The sequence below is a fragment of the Cervus elaphus genome, chromosome 31 (genome assembly GCF_910594005.1).
Source record: "Cervus elaphus chromosome 31, mCerEla1.1, whole genome shotgun sequence".
In the NCBI taxonomy this organism is placed as follows: domain Eukaryota; kingdom Metazoa; phylum Chordata; class Mammalia; order Artiodactyla; family Cervidae; genus Cervus; species Cervus elaphus.
In genome coordinates, this window is record NC_057845.1 from 40,614,214 (window position 1) to 40,638,261 (window position 24,048).

Here is a 24,048-nt window from a genome sequence, read left to right on the forward strand (position 1 = left end):
TGTCCCATGAAATTGACAGGACCTAAAAAAGTATTTATGCCGCCTCCAGTTTCTGTTCCTATTCCCTTCCTCCCAAACTGTGTGTCCACCCTAGATTTATGGCCATTTATTCTCAGCCTGTGAGAAAAGGATTCTTAGATTTTCAAACGAATGAGAGTTTTAGTTATACATCAAGCATAGTTTGAAGACTGAAATACTGAACACAGCAAATTTTATATATGTATGTTATTATTTTTTTTCAAAGTTTTTAAATGATGATGCAATTATTAAGATGTAATTATACAAAGCCATCGTGTAATTTAAAATAATGTTGGGTTATTATATTTTTTCAGTGAACAAATTTAAGAAGTATAATTACTGTATCTTTTGGTGATCTGTGGCTTTTGATGTTAAATACTGAAATTCATATGCCAAAAGTTAATATATAGACCATCTTCACCCCTAAGACTCCACCATTCCCCAACTTACACAGATATTTTAAACCATTTTTCTTTATGGCTTCCATCAGAAGAAAGAGCTCAGACTGATATAAAAGACCAGCCCATGTTTATTGATGACATTTACAAGTTAGCACTATAGTTCATTGTCCCATACATGTACATTTGTTTTTTAATTGCTTTCTCCAGGGCCGCCTTCAGCTCCTAGGAATGTGGTTTTTAACATCAATGAAACGGCCCTTATTTTGGAATGGAGCCCTCCAAGTGACACAGGAGGGAGAAGAGACCTCACGTACAGTGTGATCTGCAAGAGATGTGGCTTAGACAGCAGCCCGTGTGAGGACTGCGGTGGAGGACTCCGCTTCATCCCGAGACACACTGGCCTGACCAACAGTTCCGTGGTAGTGCTTGACTTCGTGTCCCACGTGAATTACACCTTTGAAATAGAAGCCATGAATGGAGTTTCTGAGTTGAGTTTTTCTCCCAAGCCATTCACAGCTATTACAGTGACCACGGATCAAGATGGTAAGTTCCACCACTGTTCTCTCAAAACAGATCTGTAATTCCATTTTGATGCTTAATATCCCCGGTGGACCTGTATTCACTGGGGTACAGTTGCACACGCTTTGCATTATAGGGGTGATTTACTGATTGTTGTTCTTACTGTTTCCCAAGGTGCAGAAAGGTATTTTTGATATTACTTCTTACTAGTATAGTCAATTAGATACAGTCCTTCTCTTTAATGGCTATGCATTATGTTTTTCATATAATCCTGTGCTGGTATAGCTTAATAAGCAAGTTCATATTATTTATCAACAAACATCAGACATAAGAAAAACGTTACTAAATGAATTAAAATTCAGCTGCCCAACTTATGCAGTCCTCTCTTTTCCATGTCAAATAAGCAAATAGTAAGGATTTATACTAATTATAATTCATATCTATATAATAAAAACAGTGCAGCCAACATGCCTAACCATAATTCACTCTTAAAAGGAACAGCAAATATATCCATTAATGTATCTAAATGTTATTGTTTAGGTGCAGTTTTGTATAAAAAATGATATGTCTTTTTAAAACCTCCAGTTGCTTTCAGCTAAGTGGCCCCTTTTAACACTATAGATTTTTACTGCAATGTAGTCAGGCATGAAGAGTCCTATGCTGTTTATAAGAATGTATTCTCTTTAATCCCCCCATTATGTAATTTTTCACAAAGCATGATACCAGGAAAACTTGAGATTTAAAAACTCCCTTTGAGAAGCATTCATAAATTATGTTGTTACGGAAAGGATTATCTTATAGCAAAAAGTATTGTTTTATGTGAACACATATAGATGAGAATAATTTACACAGATAAAACTATTCTTTTACACTATATTTATTTGCTGAGTCTGCTATAACAAATGCCACAGACTAGGTGGCATAATTATAGTGCGACATCAAAACCAGGACATTGACATTTGGAAAATCCACAGGGTTCATGTGGCTGTGAAGGAGTATCAAGAGTGAGCCTTGCAGTGATAATGGTGGTAGTTACATGAAGTTAGATATATGATAAATTGCAAAGAGTTACACTCAACGCATATACATGTGCACACGCACACGCACACACACACACACACACACACACATGAGCCCTGTGGATTTTCCAAATGTCAATTTCCTGGTTTTGATATTGCACTATAGTTATGCAAGTAGTTAACATTGGGGGAAGTTGGGTAAAGTATATGTGGGAAGTTGCTGTACACTTTATTTTTTGGTAAGTTTCTATGACTCTGTCATTGTTGCAAAATAAGAAGCGAAAAGAAAAACACTGCTAAACCTGTAAAAAAATACAGGAAGAAAACTTTAGCATTCTAAAAACATATTTGAAATGGATTTGACTATTCAAACTAATATACATGAGTTCACTTTACTGATGCTCTTCAGAAATACATGTAATACATAAAGCAAACAAATAGTACTGTAAAATCACCTTTTTTATATTTACTATATAATGTTCCCCTTCATTTAATAAATTGTTCTACATCATAGAATTTGCTTTTTGGTTGTTAAAAATGGAATTCCTGTTTTCCTTTTTTTGTTCTTTCCCATAGTATCAACAGAATCTTGTCAGATGTGTCTTCAGGATAAAACAGATTTAGATCTTCTGTTTTGCTCTGCACTAGCAGATTATTTCTAAGCCTTTTTTCTGCTACCTGATTAAAAATAACCCAATACAACTGTTCTAACTATAAGGTATAAATAATTAAGTTTGAGAATAAAAACAATATATCACTTTAAATCAAATATGTTTGTAAATATGTTTATATAATTTTATACATTATACATACATATAATAGTCTTTTGTTCTAGTATTAGAAGAGAGTTCATATGGACTATTTTTCTAATGTAGCAGAAGGCAGGGTAAAATCTATTTCTCACTTTGAAAATGATAGAATTCATTAAAACTGTATTGCTATAAGGACAGAAATTATATTAGTCATGGAACAAGATGTAATATCCATATATTGAAACTAAACTTTCTGGAAGAGGATAGTAAATATTATTAAACAATCCTCCCAATAAATGTATCTTTGAGAAGACTTTTGAGAAACATTTATTATTCATGAAATTCTACTTTGTTTTAGATATGTTTTAATGAAAAATCAAAATATATTTAAATTTTGTTTGAAAAGTACATCAAGGTCCACATATATACTTTATAAAATATTATTGCCAGTTTTATTTATATGAACCACTATATCCATATCATAATTTTAAGAGACAAAAAGAAGGCCTTCTTTTCTTGTGTCTGAAATTCTGATGTTTGAAAGCCACATCTTTAAAAATGCAAATACTCTAGTCAAGAGTAGCATTATGAAATAATTCAGTCTGTGCCTGTATCAGTTACTCTTCATATCAGAAAGGGTCAGATCCTAGTGTTGGAGTAAAAAGGAGCCTATGGAAACTGGAAAGTCCCACAACCAAACTTGAGCTGTCATCATTGTGTGCCAGCCTTGATCAGACAACAGTGTACTATTGCAAATAGAGGGAGGGACGTCCCATCATTCTACTTGGGTACCTTTGGAAATTTTCTTTGAAGCAACTCAAGAGGTGCTGCACAAAGTTACAGGATAGCACATTACAATTTTACTCAACTGAGGAGACCACAGTAAATTCTTTGTCTCATTACTCATAAGTTACACATCATTGTTTTCACACCATAGAAAAATGATAGAGCTATTCATAAGTCTTTAATTTATTCAGTATATGTACAGTGGTGAGAAAGCTCTTATGAATTTTACGTCCTGGCAGGGAGGTAGATAATAAATAATTTGACAAATGCATAATTAGTACTGTGATAAATTCCACCAAGGAGAACATCAGGTTCTCTGAAAGCATGTATTCCTCAGGTCTGGAGGATAAGGTCTGGTCTTCCTGAGGAAAGAGTGTTAAGTTCTGTTGTGAAAGATGAGTGGGATGTGCATAAGCCAGATGAAGCCCGGAGAAGGGAAAGAATACTGAGTAGAAGGAACCAAGTGAAGATTCAGCAATTGAGGAATTAAGCCCTGAGGGCTAATATACCCAAGGAGGTCGATGACATTGCTATGTTGCAGAAGTACAATAGGACCTGGGGATGGAACTGAACACTTAACCTAAGATTTGGAGAAATAGGTTTGAGTCTACATAATAGCCAAGACAACTTAGGGGAACAGCCATTTAGCAGAAGTTACTAATACATCCTCAGGGCCACAGGTTGGGTAAAAGAAAATCAACAGAATAATAATGCTGTACACGAGTTGAGTTAGTACAATTAGGAAATAAAATGAAACAGACTGAAAAATATAGACAGTTGCATTAATTATGTTTTTACTACTCTATGCGTACAATGTAGAACATGAGGATAAAGAGGAAATTTGCATCAAATAGCCTTTTCTTTCATGTAGTTAATTGTTCTTAGTCTCTTAGTCATTGTCCAACTCTGTGCTACCCCATGGACTGTAACCTGCCAGGCTCCTCTGTCCATGGAATTCTCCAGGCAAGAATACCGGAGTGGGTTGCCATTTCCTCCTCCAGGGGATCTTCCCAACCCAGGGATCAAACCTGTATCTTCTATGTCTCCTGCATTGCAGGCAGATTCTTCACCTGCTGAGCCATCAGGGAAGCCCATGGTTAATTTTATATATATATATACACATATATATATATATATATTCTCATACTTAAGAAATATTGAGGAAACCATATTAAACAAGCTTTACTTAATTGTTTACTGTTTACAATTAAAGAAATGTAAAAAAAAAAAAAATTCCCAAATTACTTAGAACTACTTTAGCTGTAGTTAGGAGAAACGTTCCTTGATTATACTGATTCTAGTTGGATAAATAAGATTATAGATTTAAGACTATGACTCTCATAATTAGAAATCTTAGCAGTAAACCTTAATTAACTGACTTCTACAATCCCTAAAAGCTATATTTGCAGCCTTCTATTTTCATAGTCTATTTAAATGGTCTTTAAAGGAGGTTCATTGAGAAAGCAAAACAAGAAGGCAACACTTAGAAAACATTTGACTTTAATCATCAGTGCATGATGGAAAAACAAAGATGTGTGATTTAGTAAAAGCAATTATTCAGGTCATAGACAGTAAAGGGAAATGTTAATCATGTATAGTCAGCCTGAAACAAATTGTGTTTGTAGATACCCTGACATGTGCAAAAACCTTAAGGGATCATGTTCAAAGTGAAAGACATGCTAAATTACAAACCAGTTCTGCTGGTATTTGCTAAAGGGTCTTTACAGCAGTTATTGTCAGAAGCAGTTTTTCCAACCATCTGACTTCTTAAAATGTATATTTAACACTCCTATCTCTGCCATTGGGTGACTATTCTATATAGGTCTTGCTTTAGGCTTACATTTTGTTTGCAGATTCATATATGTGCTCAGGCAGGAATAATTAATTGAACTGACATTGAAAATAGATTCAAATCAACATAAGTCTCCATATATTTATGAACTTGAGATATCTATTTGATTTACAGTTCATTGCATCCTGAAAATATAATCTATTTCAAATAGCAACCTTTTGCACATTGTTAGAGTAGGTAATTAGGGACATTGAAAACATTCATTCATCTTTATATCTGTATTTTAATTTATTTATGTCTGAATATTCCTCCTAATCCTCACTATGTTTTCAAAATTCTTGACAGTGAATATTTTTTTATAAACTCTGTGCTGCTGCTGCTGCTAAGTCGCTTCTGTTGTGTCCGACTCTCTGTGACCCCATAGATGGCAGCCCACCAGGCTCCTCTGTCCCTGGGATTCTCCAGGCAAGAATACTGGAGTGGGTTGCCATTTCCTTCTCCAATGCATGCATGCATGCTAAGTCATTTCAGTCGTGTCTGACTCTGTGTGACCCTATGGACAGCAGCCCACCAGGCTCCTCTGTCCACGGGATTCTCTAGGCAAGAATACTGGAGTGGGTTGCCATTTCCTTCTCCAAAACTCTGTGCAAGTTTATTCAAAGCAAAAGAAATCAGTATAAAAGTATAAATGCTTACTAAAGGTACACTGAATATAAGATAGTGGCATAAGTTAAAAAATAATAAAAGCAATAACCATAATTTAAGCTGAGTAATACTATCATATTGTATTTTTCATATTTCCTGAACAAAGGAAAATCACATATTCAAAAGCCATAGACACTTTATATTGACGGATAAAATTTTCCTATTTCTTAAGAAAAGTATTCTTCTTCTGAGAAGTATACTGAGTATTTTATGCTGGGAAGGTAATTGAAATGTCAGTCTCATTAATCATAACTAAGTAACTTTATGGTCCAGCCAAATATTGAAATTGACAGAGTCCAGGTGATTGTAAACTTTGTGTTTAGTCCTGGGAAGCATCCAATTGCTTTCAAGTCTAGTGTCTTTTTGGCATTCATCTTTTGAGAAAATGAATGGTATAGAAAAGGCTGTTAGACCTTTGCAATGAGTTTCCTGAAGTTGGTAAGTGGCTCAGCTCTCAGTCAACAAGTTTAGAAAATGAATTGATTCCAATCATTTGTGAATAATACACATATGCACCTCTCTAACTGGATCATAATCATATTTTATATGTCATAGTTTGACCAATATATATGCACCTTGAGAATGAGTATGATGTGTTATTTGCCTAAGCCTATGCTCAATCTCTGAGCTTCCATAGTGGGTCAGATGGTAAAATGTCTGCGTGCAATGCAGGAGACTCGGGTTTGATCTCTGGGTCAGGGTAGATCCTCTGGAGAAGGGAATGGCAACCCACTCCAGCATTCTTGCCTGGAAAATTCCATCAACAGAGAACCTGGTGGGCTACAGTTCATGGGGTCACAAAGAGTTGGACACAACTGAGCGACTAACACACACTCTCATCCTCAATCTACGTTGTTAATAACCTAATAGATCTCAGTTAACTGCATTAACAGAAATTGGAGATGGTTTCAGTTAGTTTATTTTTTCATTCACTCAAAAATATTTCTTGAGTATTTACTATCTGCCAGAAACTCTTCAGTATGCTGAAGATATAGCAATAAAGGACCAATACAAACTGCTAACAGTGTCCCTTTGTTCAGAACATATTTTAGTGTCAAGTCATGATACATCCCATGAAGAAAAACTAAATAGACTAAGAGATTTGGAGGTGATGGGAGAGGGACATTTTACATAGGGAAACCAAAAACACCTCTCTTGATATCGTAATATCCAGCAGATCATGAGTTGAAGGAGAAGGCCTGAATATAAAAGACTGTTCCAGGCAGTGTGAAATAAAAGGGCAAAGCCTTAAATGTAACCAGGAATTTGCCTCAAAAGTTACTAGAAAGTATTGTTAGACATGTATTCATTAGCATATATTGAATTTCTTGCTTACTAAGCCTTCTGGTGCTGTTCTTAGAATTTTTAACAAAAAGTTTTTATCAACACTAAACCATCCTTTAATAGCAATAATGGGTCTTTTTGGGGATTGTACATTGCTAGAGAAATATGCTTAATCCTAAACTTGATTTTAAACGGTTGACTTTTAGAGTCATCAAGTTTCTCTAAGAAATTCTTACTTGTGCAGTTTTTCAGAAAGGTGACTAAATGTTTTCTTTAGCATAAAATAATAAGATCTTATTGCTATGTTGATACCACTAATACCAAATTAACAATTTTAATGACATTTCTCCATATAAATTGAAAAAATAGTAATAGAACTTAAGTAAAATATTTTAAATCCTATAAAAATAAAGCTGATTAGCAGTGAAGATAAGTGCAATCTGATCACATTTTGCATAATCTATGACTGTCATGTGATATAAGGCTCTACTTTATGGTTGAGCAAATATCCCACACATTGCTCATTTTCAGTGCAATTCTTTGTTTTAAAAAGGGCACCAATTTAACTCCATTAACTCAACTGCCTGCATAACAGATTGACTGATTTGGATAACTGAATTATTGATCCAAATGTAGTTACTCTTTAAAAAGTAGATTTTCGTTTGGGGGAAGGGATATTTTCTAAAAGTCCTTTTTACTTCAAAGTAAATGTTAATAAATATTTTTTAAAAATAATGTGTAAAAGTGAAACTAAAAGACTTTCAAGTTTGATAGATTATTCTGACAAATTATTTAAAATGTGAAGTGTCTTATATTTAATAAATAGTTTGTAAAGGTTAAAAACTAATTGCTGACCTTTTAATCACACTGAAATTCCATATAACATGTTTAAGTAGCTTTTTTTTTCTTCCATGTATTCCTCAGCACTTTTCTATTTGGTTTGGATTCTAAAACAGTCAGTTCCAGCTACATAACTTGTGATGCCCAGTGAAAAATGAAACTGCAGGACCCTTTGTTCAAAAAGCAGGAAAAAAAGGGCCATTAAAGGTACTAAAATACAAAGCTTTTTCCTTCTGCAATTTCTCTCTCTCTCTCTCTCAACTTGTCATGGTACTTTTTTATTTGCCATTTACTGTCCTTCTAAGTAAAGAAAAAGTAAATTTCAAATTACTAGCGTAAACTTTACCATTCATCTTTATATTGCTCAATGCTACTTTTAAATGGAAAGATAAGAACATTTAACTCATGTGACATCAGAGTACAGTACAGTTTTTTTCCTACAGTCCTGCCCCACTGGGGGTGCTGGGGGTATCTCCAGCCCCCAAGGGTATCTCAAGCAGACCAGAACAGACAAATACAAGACAGACTCAAAACCTTGGAAAGAGGAAGGAAGGGTGTCCCCAGGCACCGATCCAGTCCAGACACCCTCCCTCTGCACAGGGACAGTTGTAGGGAGGTTGATGACACCTCCAGATCCCCAGGGCTTCCCCACCCACAGTGGGAGAACTCAAGGGTCTTTAAACCTCCTTGCCAGAAACTGTTGGCTGCCTGCATGGGATGAATGAGAAAGCCGGGGCATCAAGCTCCCAGTTTGTCCCATCAGACTTTGCTTACAAAATATGGGTTAAAGATAAAATTATTAAGAATTTCAAGATGGCAGTAGCTAAGCATTATACTCTAAGCAGGATTATAGAACCATGCAGCTGAGAAAGTCAAGCAGACTCTTGAAATCTGTCCTGAAGTCATTTTACAAAATAGTGATGTCGTTGTTTTTCCCATTTACCTCTATATGTTAGTCAGAAAACAACTGCGCTCAGTAACTATGATGTGCCAGGTACTGTGCTGTGTGCCATGGAGTGAAAAACAAGCACACGTTAGAGTGTTTGAGAGGTGTCTGCTACAGAGCAGTCAACAGTCTTTCATTCCTTAAAATTCTTTATAGCTTAGCTAAAAAAAAAAAAGAAAGAATAAATTAAGCATATATCTGATTCAATATACATTTTTGAATTCTGAGTGCCTAAAATTTTACTTAGCATGCAAGTCCTTAAAATATGTATAAAGTAATAAATGATTAAATAGTGATGTGATAGGTGGTAAATGTTGACATTTCGTTTTTCTATTTCTATGAAAGAGAGACTAGATGTTTGACCATATATTTATTCTGTCATACAGTAAGCAAAGCTTTTAGTTATAAAAGATGAAACACACAAAAAAAGTTGAAAGATAGCTCCATAATTTGCCTGAAAGCATTCTTATTATTTTGCAATTCTAATAGACCTAAAGATAAATTCCATAGATCTATATTGTTGTACTGAATCACTTCTAAAGTGTACCCTAAGGCAAAAAAGTACTTTTTTCCTTCAAAATAATTATAGCTTGGCTCATGGAATTACTCGTATTCATTTTTTTCAAATTCTTATCCACCTTATATATTTCTTAAGGAGTCTCTCATTAAAGCAAATAAATAATATTCCAAGGATAATAAATACATCTATAATATGTGGGTACACATATCCTTTTCATTCCGTTTTGTTTTGTCTTTAAAAAGCTTACTTTACTCTTCTGCTGAATCGCTATATCTCTAAGATGTGATTACCCTTTGCTTTGTAAATCCTGTGCAAACTGATGTCCTCTCTTGACTTCCTGTTTCAAGGCTTCTTTATATAAATAGTGAATAATTGGCTACTTTCTATGAGTTTGAATTATATTTTGATAGGCTTGATATTTATGTCCTATCTTATAATTTTATATTTTAAAGTTTTTTTATTACTATTCTTCAAGATAAGCATGCTGGTCAGTTGTAGATATGATTTGAGTATTTAGATTCCTAGAAATTGGGACTAGGTTCCTCTTTCTGTTGTTATAAGAAATGTGCTGAACAGTTTTGAATATTTAAAATGTTCAAGGTCAGTTTTTATTTAGCTGTTTTTCAAACTGTGAGATACTTGTATTAAGAGTAGAACAATTAAACTCTATTTGAAGTGCTACTTAATTATATTTTTAAATTTAAAGATAACTGACATGTAAAATTATGTCCTAAAATATTTTCTACCATCTGAATTTTATTACCCTAACTGCTGCCAGCTCAATTATATACTTATAAGGTGACAATTTTCATATGCCTTAAAGAATCTCAAGAGAATGTATACTTCAGCTACAAGTCTTCAATCAAGATGCACTTATAAATGTTATAACACATAGATAAATGTATTTTATGTTACAAATAAATGTCACTTTTATCCCATTTCAAATATATCTAAGAAATAATTCCAATTTTCTTGTATATTTTAACTGACTCTTTTAGGATGGTCTTCTTAGTGTATGCATGCTAAGTTGCTTCAGTCTGTCCTACTCTTTTGTGGCCCCCTGGACTGCAGCCCTCCAGGCTCCCCTGTCCATGGGATTCTCCAGGCAAGAATACTAGAGTAGGTTGCCATGCCTTCTCCCAGGAGATCTTCCCGATCCAGGGATCTGAACCCTCATCTCTTACGTCTCCTACATTGCCATGTGAGATCTTTACCATTGGCATCACCTGGGAAGCCTGTCTCCCATGTATTTTGCCTAAAATCTTCCCTCTGCCTATTAGCTGATTTAAGAAGAAAATACAAAAAGATAAATTGCACTTCAAGAGCTAGATGGTCTCTTGCTCTGCATCATAACTCTTTGAGATAGGAAACCATCAGTAAAACATTCTAGTTAGATTACTTCAACTTAGTTATTTATTGAAGATTTTAAAAAATTTTATATAATGTAATTTTTACTCTAATTTTCCCAATAAAAAAGGAATTCATAATGGTATGTGAAATGCAAGAAGTAATCTAAACGCATTAAATTATGATAGACCTTTTTTTAATGATACATCCTTGATATGTCCACTTTCTTTACATATGAAGAATTAGATAAAGTTTCAATGATCTTTTAAGGCAAACTCATCATTTTTCTACTATGATCTAGAACTGTCATTCTCTAAGCTCTTCTCTACAAATGTCCCAAATTTTCATTTCTGTTACTAATTTAAAATTTATTTTCAGCTTCCATAGTTTTATTTTTCCTCCTTTGTGGTAGCTCACAGTTTCAGAGATGGGAATGAAGTCCTATGTTTGCCTTCATGTAACTTTTAAGTCCGTTGTAGCTTGTCATGGTATCAGAGGCACCAGAGGTAGAGTATGGGAAGAGTTACCCTAATAGGAACTTGATTTTGTAGGGAAAATTACAGTGTAATTTTATAATATATGTATAGTATGTGCAATGCTATATATTAATATGTACAGTTCAGTTCAGTCGCTCAGCTATGTCTGACTTTTGTGACCCCATGAATCGCAGAACACCAGGCCTCCCTGTCCATCACAACTCCTGGAGTTTACCCAAACCCAAGTCCATCGAGTCGGTGATGCCATCCAGCCATCTCATCCTCTGTCGTCCCCTTCTCCTCCTGCCCCCAATCCCTCCCAGCATCAGGGTCTTTTCCAATGAGTCAACTCTTGACATGAGGTGGCCAAAGTATTGGAGTTTTAGCTTCAACATCAGTCCTTCCAATGAACACCCAGAACTGATCTCCTTTAGGATGGACTGGTTGGATCTCCTTGCAGTCCAAGGGACTCTCAAGAGTCTTCTCCAGCACCACAGTTCAAAAGCATCAATTCTTTGGCACTCAGCTTTCTTTAGGGTCCAACTCTCACATCCATACATGACCACTGGAAAAACCATAGCCTTGACTAGACGGACCTTTGTTGCCAAAGTAATGTCTCTGCTTTTAAATATACTATCCAGGATGGTCACAACTTTCCTTCCAAGGAGTAAGCATCTTTTAATTTCATGGATGCAATCACCATCTACAGTGATTTTGGAGCCCCAAAAAATAAAGTCTGACACTGTTTCCACTGTTTCCCCATCTATTTCCCATGAAGTGATAGGACCAGATGCCATGATCTTAGTTTTCTGAATGTTAAGCTTTAAGCCAACTTTTTCACTCTCCTCCTTCACTTTCATCAAGAGGCTAAACTAAAAAGGTTCCTCTTCACTTTCTGCCATAAGGGTAGTGTCATCTGAATATCTGAGGTTATTGATATTTCTCCCAGCAATCTTGATTACAGCTGTGCTTCTTCCAGCCCAGCGTTTCTCATGATATACTCTGCATATAAGTTAAATAAGCAGGGTGACAATATACAGCCTTGATGTACTTCTTCTCCTATTTGGAACCAGTCTGTTGTTCCATGTCCAGTTCTAACTGTTGCTTCCTGACCTGCATACAGGTTTCTCAAGAGGCAGGTCAGGTGGTCTGGTATTCCCATCTCCTTTAGAATTTTCCACAGTTTGTTGTGGTACACACATTCAAAGGCTTTGGCATAGTCAACAAAGCAGAAATAGATGTTTTTCTGGAACTCTCTTGCTTTTTGGATGATCCAGCGGATGTTGGCAATTTGATCTCTGGTTCCTCTGCCTTTTCTAAAACCAGCTTGAACATCTGGAAGTTCTCTAGAGTCTTCTCTTGTATTGTTGGAAAAGGGTGTTTGCTATGACCATTACGTTCTCTTGACAAAACTTATATAATATAATGATAACAATTTTAAAGGTTATTATGCTCCATTTATGGTTATGGTAAAATATACTGGTATGGTATTATATGGTAAAATATACTGGGTATATCCCCTGTGCTTATCCATGTAGCTTTTTTATGCATAACAGTTCATACCTTTTAATCTCCTACCCTTATATTGCTCCTCCCCACAAGTCTCCTCCCCATTGGTAACCACTAATTTGTTCTCTATTAGTCTATTTCTTTTTGTTATATTCATTAGTCGTGATTTTTTAGATTCTACATGTATCATCATGTAGAATCAGTCATGTCAACTCTTTGTGATCCCATGAACAGTAGCTCACCAGGCTCCTCTGTCAATGGAATTTTCTAGGGAAGAATACTGGAATGGGTAGCAAGTTCTCCAAAGAATATTCCTGACCCAGGGATCGAACCCAGGTCTCTTACATTGCAGGCAGATACTTCATCGTATTTATCTTTGTGTTTATCTTTGTCTGACATTTCTGTTACCGTAATATCCTCCAAGTCCATCCATGCTTTTGCAAATGGCAAAATTTTGTTTAGGTTGCCTCTATACCTTGGCAGCTATAAATAGCTCTGTTCTGAACATTGGGATGCATGTAAATTTCCAATTTAGTGTTTCTGTTTCTTTTTACCTGTGATTGGAATCGCTGGGTCATATGGTAGATCTATTTTTACTTTTTTGAGAAACCTCCATGTTGTTTTCTACAGTGGCTGCACCTATTTACATTCCCCCTAGCAGCGTATAAGTGTTCCGTTTTCTCCGTATCATCACCGACATTTTGTATTTGTGTTCTTTTCGATGATAGTGATTGACAGGTATGAGATGATAGCTCATTCTGGTTTTAATTTTCAATACCCTGATGATTTGTGACATTGAGCATCTTTTCATGTGCCCATTAGTAATCTGCGTATCCTATTATGGAATCTGTCTATTCAAGTCTTCTGCTCATTTTTTTAATCAAGTTGTTTATTTGTTTATATTTTGATGTTGATTTATGTGAGCTGTTTGTGTATTTTTGGATATTAACTTATAACTAATTTTAAGGTCAAAAGACACAAAAATCATTTTTACTTAATTATTTGAAAACTAGGAAGACTACATATGTTTGGAATTTAAAGAAACCAAGCAAAAACTCACATTCTATAAACTTAGCACATAAACATGGCATACAGGTTATATTTCTGAGTTGGATCTTGCATAAAATCCTTTATTTTCATATTTTCATTTTCAAGAACTAATTACTTTTCTTGTGATTTAATTTCATCACTGAAATTTTCCTTAATTTCCTCTGTAAAAATTTTTCTTAGATTGTGTGGTATCAAGTTTTCATAATACTATCTATAGGTCACCACGTTGTACTTATATATCAAAAATATCTGTTGCTAGATAATGAAGGTTTTATATAAATGAAAAATGTCATGCTGTTCCATTTGTATATGGCTTTTTCTTTAAAATGATTCTCATTCAGGGATACTCCTTAAAACAGAAGTATATTTAATCAAAATCAACAAATGACTAATTAGCTCATATTTTAGGAATTAATTTATATTTCCATGGAGAAGATAGAAACAGTTTCTGGTTAAAGGAACAAAAGCTCCTTGAATAAAAGTTCTTAATATACAGAGGGATTTAATTTAGGATAAAGAACACATCTAAGATCAATAGGAAAATTATAAATCACTGAATAAATGTTTTGAGGGAAAATTATTATTTAAAATATTTAAAGTTAATTTTCAACTAAGAAAATACCCTGAAATAAATCTCAAGTCATTAACCAGGTAAATACAAGCATAACATCTTAAGAAAAAATAAGTATAGATAAATAAATAGAGAAGTGTATAAAAGTAAATTACAAAGCAAATGACAGATGAGTTTAATAGAAATTTCATATATCAAAGTCTTTATAAATAAAATGAAAAATAGTAGCAAGCTGGGTAAGATACATGTGAAGAATTAAAATGGTAAAATATTTGTCAGTCACTCAGTCATGTTCAGCTCTTTGTGACCCTATGGCCTGTAGCCCACCAGTCTCCTCTGTCCATGAACTTTTCTAGGGAAGAATACTGGAGTGAGTAGCAAGTTCTCCAGGGGATCTTCCTGATCCAGGGATCAAACCCAGGTCTCTTACATTGCAGGCAGATACTTTATTGTCTGAGCCACCAGGGAAGCCTGTGTGAAGAACAGAACATGGTAAAATGCACTTTGGCCACCTGATGTGAAGAACCAACTCATTGGAAAAGACCTTGGGAAAGATTGAAGCTGGGAGGAGAAGGGGACAACAGAGGATGAGATGGTTGAATGGCATCATCGACACGATGGACATGAGTTTGAGTAGGCTCCAGGAGTTGGTGATGGATAGGGAAGCCTGGCGTGCTGCAGTCAATGGGATCACAAAGAGTCGGACATGACCGAGTGACTAAACTGAACTGAAAACAGGCAAAGGATGAGCTGTCAGTCCTTACTTAGAAGAGATACCATTGGCTAATATTCATTAAAAAAGAATTTCAATCTTGGATTTTCCCTGACAGTCCAATGTGCAAGACTCCCCTATCTTTCATTGCAGGCGGGCAAGTTTGATCCCTGGCTAGGGAACTATGATCCCACATGCAATGGGGCACTGCTGAAAAAAGAAAGAACTTAATTCTTGCTAAATTTCAGACAAATGAAAATTAAAGCAATGATAGGTAATTTTCTTGTAATTAAGTTGGACTTTTTTTTTTCTGAGGTTTTCTTTGGTAAATGGTAATAATTATGTCAGCTTAGAATATAATTTGATAAGAACTCCATATCACTACAGGAAAACTACAAAATTATATAGCAGTGTGTTTCCAGTACCTTAAAATTACTGTGTCCTTTAAATACACTAGGTATATTAATATCTGATGTGGAAGCTGAAACTCCAATACTTTGGCCATTTGATGCGAAGAACTGACTCATTTGAAAGACTCTGCTGCTGGGAAAGATTGAAGGTGGGAGGAGAGGGGATGACAGAGGATGATATGGTGGGATGGCATCACTGATTTAATGGACATGAGTCTGAGTAGACTCTGGGAGTTGGTGATGGACAAGGAGGCCTGGTGTGCTGTGGTTCATGGGGTCGCGAAGAGTTGGACACAACTGAGCAACTGAACTGACTGATATTAGTATCTTAAGAAAGGTAAAACATACAGAAATAGTATATGTGTGTATAATCATGCATTAAATATAATAATGAAATGTGTAAATGTCCTAAATTACCAAGTATAAATAGTCAACAAATGTATTATGTCTATAAGGCAGAATATTAAGTTTCATTAATGAGAATAATGCTGACAGTATTGTAAGGACTGTAGACCCTGAAACTCTATATACATCATCATCCAAGTATGTAAATAACTAATGTACACATGTCATCATAAGAGAATGAATAGCAAAATTTTCTAATGTTGGCACTGTTTCTCTCTGTGGGGTGGGTCTATGGTTGTTTAGTTCTCTAAAGTGACTTTTAAGCTCCTCCATGATCTGGCCTTGATTAACCTATTATAGCTCCTTATATTTACCCTGTTACCATAGTTACCATGATCTGCATTTCCATTGCATGTAAATTTTTTCTATTGGTTTTTCCATAAATATATTCCAAGTTGCAACATTGTACATTTCACATAAAATCTATACATTAAATATTTACTAAAGAAATAGGTAAATTAAGTGTATGGGTGTACAAAAATACACATACACAAATATTTCTACCATACATAAAGTGAACCTATTAAAGATTTAATACCCTGATCCTTTTGCCCCTTAATCATAAAGTGCTCACTTAGGATATCAACAATAAGCATTTTGTTCATAGGCTCATCATTCTGGAACAAACCTACAGAAGGCGTGATGTTCAGTTGTGTCAACCTAAACAAGAATGTACTGAAAATATACAGAAGAGATTATAGTCTGTTTGGTATTATGGATCTCCAGGGACTGAAATTTCATATCCTGAGTACATACTTTATCCTGTTATTTACCATGTGCATTCTCTTGAATTTATAGCTCATCATGTCATTTTTTAAATTCTCTTTAAATGTCCATAGTTTAGTCATATACAGAGACAGGAAACAGCTGGTAAGAATCTGGCCAACTCTGTGGTCTAGACCCTAAACTGCTACTATCCAGCTGTATAAATTCAGGCAAGATATTTAATCTTTCTGGACCTCAGATTCTTCATCTGCAAAATAATCTACTACATTGGATAACATGATGAGCATTCAGTAATTGCATTGAATAATATGAACATGCAAAAGTAGTTTTTTTTGGAGATCCATCATACCAAATAATATCTGCAGATCCATAATACCAAACAGACTAGAATGCAAAAGTAGGAAGTCAAGAAACACCTGGAGTAACAGGCAGATTTTGCCTTGGAGTACAGCATGAAGCAGGGCAAAGGCTAACAGAGTTCTGCCAAGAGAATGCACTGGTCATAGCAAACACCCTCTTCCAACAACAGAAGAGAAGACTACACATGGACATCACCAGATGGTCGACACCGAAATCAGATTGATTATATTCTTTGCAGCCAAATGAAGAAGCTCTATACAGTCAGCAAAAACAAGACCGGGAGCTGACTGTGGCTCAGATCATGAACTCCTTATTGCCAAATTCAGACTGAAATTGAAGAAAGTGGAGAAAACCACTAGACCATTCAGGTATGAACTCAATCAAATCTCTCATGACTATAGTGAAAGTGAGAAATAGATTTAAGGAACTAGATCTGATAGAGTGCCTGATGAACTATGGATGGAGGTACATGACACTGTACAGGAGACAGGATTCAAGACCATCCTCAAGAAAAAAGAAATGCAAAGAAGCAAAATGGCTGTCTGAGGAAGCCTTACAGATAGCTGTGAAAAGAAGGGAAGCGAAAAGCAAAGGAGAAAAGGAAAGATATTTCCATTTGAATGCAGAGTTCCAAAGAATAGCAGGGAGAGATAAGAAAGCCTTCCTCAGTGAACAAGGCAAAGACATAGAGGAAAACAATAGAATGGGAAAGACTAGAGATCTCTTCAAGAAAATTAGAGACACCAAGGGAACATCTCATGCAAAGCTGGGCTCAATAAAGGACAGAAATGGTATGCACCTAACAGAAGCAGAAGATATAAAGACAAGATCACAAGAATACACAGAACTGTACAAAAAAGATCTTCACAACCCAGATAATCATGATGGTGTGATCACTCTCCGAGAGCCAGACATCCTGGAATGTGAAGTCAAGTGGGCCTTAGGAAGCATCACTTTTAACAAAGCTAGTGGAGGTGATGGAATTCCAGTCGAGCTATTTCAAATCCTGAAAGATGATGCTGTGAAAGTGCTGCACTCGATATGCCAGCGAATTTGGAAAACTCAGCAGTGGCCACAGGACTGCAAAAGGTCAGTTTTCATTCCAGTCCCAAAGAAAGGAAATGCCAAAAAATGGTAAAACTATTGCACAATTGCACTCATCACACACGCTAGTAAAGTAATGCTTAAAATTCTCCAAGTCAGTCTACAGCAGTATGTGAACCGTGAACTTCAAGATGTTCAAGCTGGTTTTAGAAAAGGCAGAGGAACCAGAGATCAAATTGCCAACATCAGCTGGATCATTGAAAAAGCAAGAGGGTTCCAGAAAAACATCTATTTCTGCTTTATTGACTATGCCAAAGCCTTTGAATGTGTGTACCACAACAAACTGTGGAAAATTCTGAAAGAGATGGGAATACCAGACCACCTGACCTGCCTCTTGAGAAACCTGTATGCAGGTCAGGAAGCAGCAGTTAGAACTGGACATGAAACAACAGACTGGTTCCAAATAGGGAAAGGAGTACGTCAAGGCTGTATATTGTCACCCTGCTTATTTAACTTATATGCAGAGTACATCATGTGAAACGCTGGGCTGGAGGAAGCACAAGCTGGAATCAAAATTGTGGGAGAAATATCAATAACCTCAGATATTCAGATGACACCACCCTTATGACAGAAAGTGAAGAAGAACTAAAGAGCCTCTTGATGAAAGTGAAGGAGGAGAGTGAAAAAGTTAGCTTAAAGCTCAACATTTAGAAAACTAAGATCATGGCATCTGGTCCCATCACTTCATGGCAAATAGATGGGGAAGAGTGGAAACCGTGGCTGACTTTATTTTTCTGGGCTCCAAAATCACTGTAGATGGTGATTGCATCCATGAAATTAAAAGACTCTTACTCCTTGAAAGGAAAGTTATGACCAACCTAGACAGCATATTAAAAAGCAGAGACATTGCTTTATCAACAAAGGTCTGTCTCGTCAAGGTTATGGTTTTTCCAGTGGTCATGTATGGATGTGAGAGTTGGCCTATAAAGAAAGCTGAGTGCCAAAGAACTGATGCTTTTGAACTCTGGTGTTGGAAAAAGACTCTTGAGAGTCCCTTGGACTGCAAGGAGATCCAACCAGTCCATCCTAAAGGAGATCAGTCCTGGGTGTTCATTGGAAGGACTAATGTTGAAGCTGAAACTCCAATACTTTGGCCAGCTGATGTGAAGAGCTGACTCATTTGAAAAGACCCTGATGCTGGGAAAGGTTGAGGGCAGGAGGAGAAGGGGACGACAGAGGATGAGATGGTTGGATGGCATCACCAACTCAACGGACTTGAGTTTAGGTGGATTCCAGGAGTTGGGGATGGACAGGGAGGCCTGGCCTGCTGCGGTTAATGGGGTCTCAAAGAGTCGGACACGAGTGAGCAACTGAACTGAACTGAACTGAATTATGAACCTTCTTTGTGCATGGTCTTTTATTATTTTAAAACAGATTTCTATATAATTCCAAAGACTTGTCATAATAAAAATATGAAAATAATGTGGTATATAAATTTGACACCTCAACTGAAAGGAAACCTACTCCATAAAAAATCTCATTGTAATTTTCCATATGTGCAGCTCTTTCTATAGGTCTTACCCTGTAATATTTTCCGGTATTATTGTTAGTTTGCCATGGTGACTTCAATTTGTGCGATTGTTTTTGTGCATAAAGAAGTATCTCAGTAATATTTCATCCATATTCAAGTCCATATTACCTTATTCTCAGCAAGAAGAAATTAATATTCTATTTTTTGGAATACACATATATAGATAGATAGATAATATATGTGGTGGCGGTGATTTAGTCGCTAGCTCATGTCTGGCTCTTGTAACCCATGGACTGTAGCCCACCAGACTACTCTGTCTATTGGATTTTCCAGGCAAGAATACTGCAGTGGTTTGTCATTTCCTTCTCATATGTATATATATATATATAGTGTATATATATATATATACACACTCACATATATATATGTAATTAGAAAGTGAACGTGAAGTCGGTCAGTCATGTCTGACTCTTTGCAACACCATGGATTGTCACCCACCAGGCTCCTCCATCCATGGGATTCTCCAGGCAAGAATACTGGAGTGGGTTGCCATTTCCTTCTCCAGGGATTCTTCCCGACCCAGGGATCGAACCCAGGTCTCCTGCATTGCAGGCAGACGCTTCACCCTCTCAGCCACCAGGGAAGCTCACATATAATTAGAAACTTTACTGTAAATAGATTAAATTTTTTATGGTTTAAACATAGAAATATAGGTGTCATCCCCTTCTCTCCCTTCTTCCTACTTTTCCCCCACATTATGGTCTCTGCCACTTTCAGCTTCCTTTTTTTTATTTGTTTGAGAATTTTGGTTTACCCTTTGCTTTTATCATTTCTCAAGATTGTACCTAAGTAACTCTTCAAACTGATTTGCATGTGTTCCTTATTCTGTCACTTATTTCCTTGATGTAATAAATTCCAAATATAATTTAATCTTTCAACAATAGAATTTAAGCTTCTGGAAAAGTGAAAGTCGCTCAATTGTGTCTGACCCTTTGCAACCCCATGGACTATACAGTCCATGGAATTCTCTAGGCCAGAATACTGGAGTGGGTAGCCTTTCTTTTCTCTAGGGCATCTTCCCAACCCAGGGATCAAACCCAGGTCTCCTGCATTGCAGGCAGATGTTTTTTACCAGCTAAGCCACAAGGGAAGCCCTTAAGTTCCAGGAGGGCTGAACTTTTCCACATATTTTATTGATCAGTTCAATCTATCCTGGGCTTCCCAGATGGTGCAGTGGTAAAGAATCTGCCTGCCATTGCAGGAGATGCAAGAGACGTGGGTTTGATCTCTGGGTCAGAAAGATTTCCTGGAGCAGAAAATGGCAACCACTCCAGTATTCTTGCTAGGAAATCCTACCAACAGAGGAGCCTGGCAGGCTATAGTCCATGCGGTCACAAAGAGTTTGACACAATGGAGCACACATATACAAAGCTGACAGGAGAACGGTTTTAATGATTAGCTCTTTTGTACCTGTGTAATTACTTCATTGCCCATTGCTATCCTCCCTGAGTAAGAGGGCAATAAGAAGGGAAGGTGACTCAACACCTTTTTTTCCTCAAAGTGAGACAAAGGGAGGGCATTCTAGGATTCAGCTCCAAAGCCATCCTTGGGTAGCACCATCTTCAGCATCTCCTATGAACTCCCTTTTGTTATTACTTTACCAGATTTGTATTACATGATGTTACCAAAACATCCAGAGACAGTACTAGTAATAAGCATCAGCATCACCTAATGATCATTCTAAGAACTTAAATAGGCACAGGTAACAGAGTGGCATCTCTGTCATTTGCCTAGTAAAATTGACTAAGTGACTGAACACACATCACCTCTATGCCTGGAGCATTGAAGATCACTAGGTATAAAGCTCTATAAATGCTTGTTTATTAAATGAGTGAGCAAACATTTATTAAGCCATAATGCATGATCAGTGGCTTATCATGTAGTATTGATAAAGAAGGGAGATATTAGTGTGGCTTCCTCAAATACCTTACTTACTGTAATTGGGGAGACAAGTTTAGCAGACTGAAAAAGGCAAGCAAAAAATAAAAAAGCATATTTTTAAGTTGAGCATTCAAGTTTCAAGAATCAGATGTGAATGCTGTAGTTCAGAGGAGAGATGCTTAACTGAACTAGAGTACTTTCTGGAGGAGCTTTACTATAAAAGAAAGAAGAACATTTGGACTGGCCATATAAGAAGGGTTGAGCTTTGAGATTATGAATCCGTGCAGGAGGAACAAATTTTCACAGTTTGTTTCTGGCAGAGTTGTAGAAAAAGCCTAACTCTCCATGTTCATATCCGAAGAAGCTTTCAGCGGATCAAAATTTGCACCACAGTCAGCCTTTAATAAGAAAGTTATAGAATTATGCTCATTCAATTTAGGAAGCAATTTTTGTGCAGTATTATAGAGAAGGTCTTAGTAGCAGTGTTATATTCTGCTTCTTCAAACATGAGCAATGTTGGATAAAAAAGATTTGAATGTCAAAGATGAGATTTGTCAGAAGGAGAAGCTTACATTTAGGGAGTTGTTCTTTTAAGGAAACAGGCTTAGCAAAAAATAGTTTCCATCTGGGAGCAAATATACACAGCACTGTTACAAGATGCATAGTTTGATTGTGATTTATAAACAGTCAGTAGAATGGGACACTTGTCTTCCCACAGCAACATCTTTGAGCAGTAAGCACTATTTGGTCAAGCCCCTAGGATTTAACTGCAGGGTGCAGTTATAAAGCCGCTTTTCATCGATCTGAGCTGTTGAGTTCTTAACTGTAGCTTAGTTTCACTTTGATTTTGAAATCCATAAATGCCAGTCACAGCATTTAGGAACTAAAATCATTGGCACAGGAATTTAAATGAAGAGTGATAAATCAAGGCTGCCAGTGGCTAGTGTCTCAGCCAGATGCAAACACCACAACCACAGTTTTTAATAGCCCTGTGTGCCCAATTTCAAATTAAGTGTGACAGATTAAGCAGGAAGTTAATTACTATCTTGAAACAGATAGTCTAGTGTTAATAGAAAAGGGCATCATAAAGCTGTGTTTTATCTTAACAGAATACCTGGAGGAAATATTAGAAAATAAAGATGTATAAATAATGATTAGTTCAGGTAAAAAAGCGGGGAAGGCAGTGAGTGTTATTATGCATCTGGTTAAATAAGGTCAGGTATATGAAAAGGAGACTTCAGAGAACAGCTTTACTAGTCTCAAAGCAGGAAGTGAATTCACGTATGAATCAGAATCTTGGTACCTTCACCGTGGATGAAATATTAGGTGCCTCTGGTACTAACTCTCTGCCACTGCATGCCAGATATTAGAATGTCTGTCAGCTTTTCTCATGGTAGAATGCTAAAATGAACCATTACACCTAATCTGAATACAGCCTTAAAAACCCAAAGATGTTATAAATCACAAAATTCTTAACTAGTCCTTCATTTATTTTTTTGTGCCTTCAATCCATGGCCCTTTCTCTCTTCAGACATTTATTAGACAGCAGCTTCTTAAGCTATTTCCTCCTTGACTTAATGATGTTATCACTGTTTGAGAAACTGTTCCATGGCTGATTCATGTCAATGTATGGCAAAAACCACTACAATATTGTAAAGTAATTAGCCTCCAACTAATAAAAATAAATGAAAAACAAAAACAAAAAGATAAAATGTTTCAAGAAAGAATCTGTTCTTTGGAGTTCTGACTGGTTTTAGGAAAGATGCAGTTCAGGTTTCATTTAATGAGATAACGTTAAAAACATTGTGTCATTCAGAGGCCATAGCATAGAAACAATGGTTCTCAGATAACTCTAAGACTGTCATCATCTTGGCAAATGAGTAAAATTATAAATATCAATCAAAAACAAAAAACAAAAAAACATTGTGTCAGACACTGTCCTTAAATCATAATAAAAACTAACTCAGTAAGGTATCATTATACACATTTTCCAGTCAAGGAAACCAACACAAAAAGGAGACCAAGTAAAACATCAGTATTATGCAGTTAAGAAATGGGCAAACCAGAGTTTGTACTCAGGTATTCAGGGTCTCGAGGTCTGTGCTCTTTAAACATTAGTATACATTGCCTTTTTAAACCTGTGCCCAGATTGAGCAGCAGTAGTTATAAAACTCTAATTATTTAGTTGTAACTTATTCAAACCATTCATTTTGTTCTCTACCTATTGCAAAGTAGAAGCATACCTTACTCAGAAAATGAAGATTAAATACAAAGATTAAGATAGCATTTTATCAGTCTCTACAGAAAATATGATGAGCAACCACAGTAAACGTATAAACTCCAGGAGAATTTTGACCTGTCCTCGGAGCACATGAACTTTGCTG

General features: G+C 36.1%; 1 protein-coding gene across 1 annotated transcript in view; it reads left to right on the plus strand.

The window, feature by feature from the left end:
* EPHA6 (EPH receptor A6) overlaps positions 1-24,048 on the plus strand; it is a 924,354-nt gene that overhangs the window by 399,848 nt on the left and 500,458 nt on the right. Inside the window, exon 5 of the mRNA XM_043892992.1 lies at positions 627-962. Coding sequence (XP_043748927.1) covers positions 627-962 — 336 coding nt within the window. The remainder of the gene's footprint in view (positions 1-626; positions 963-24,048) is intronic.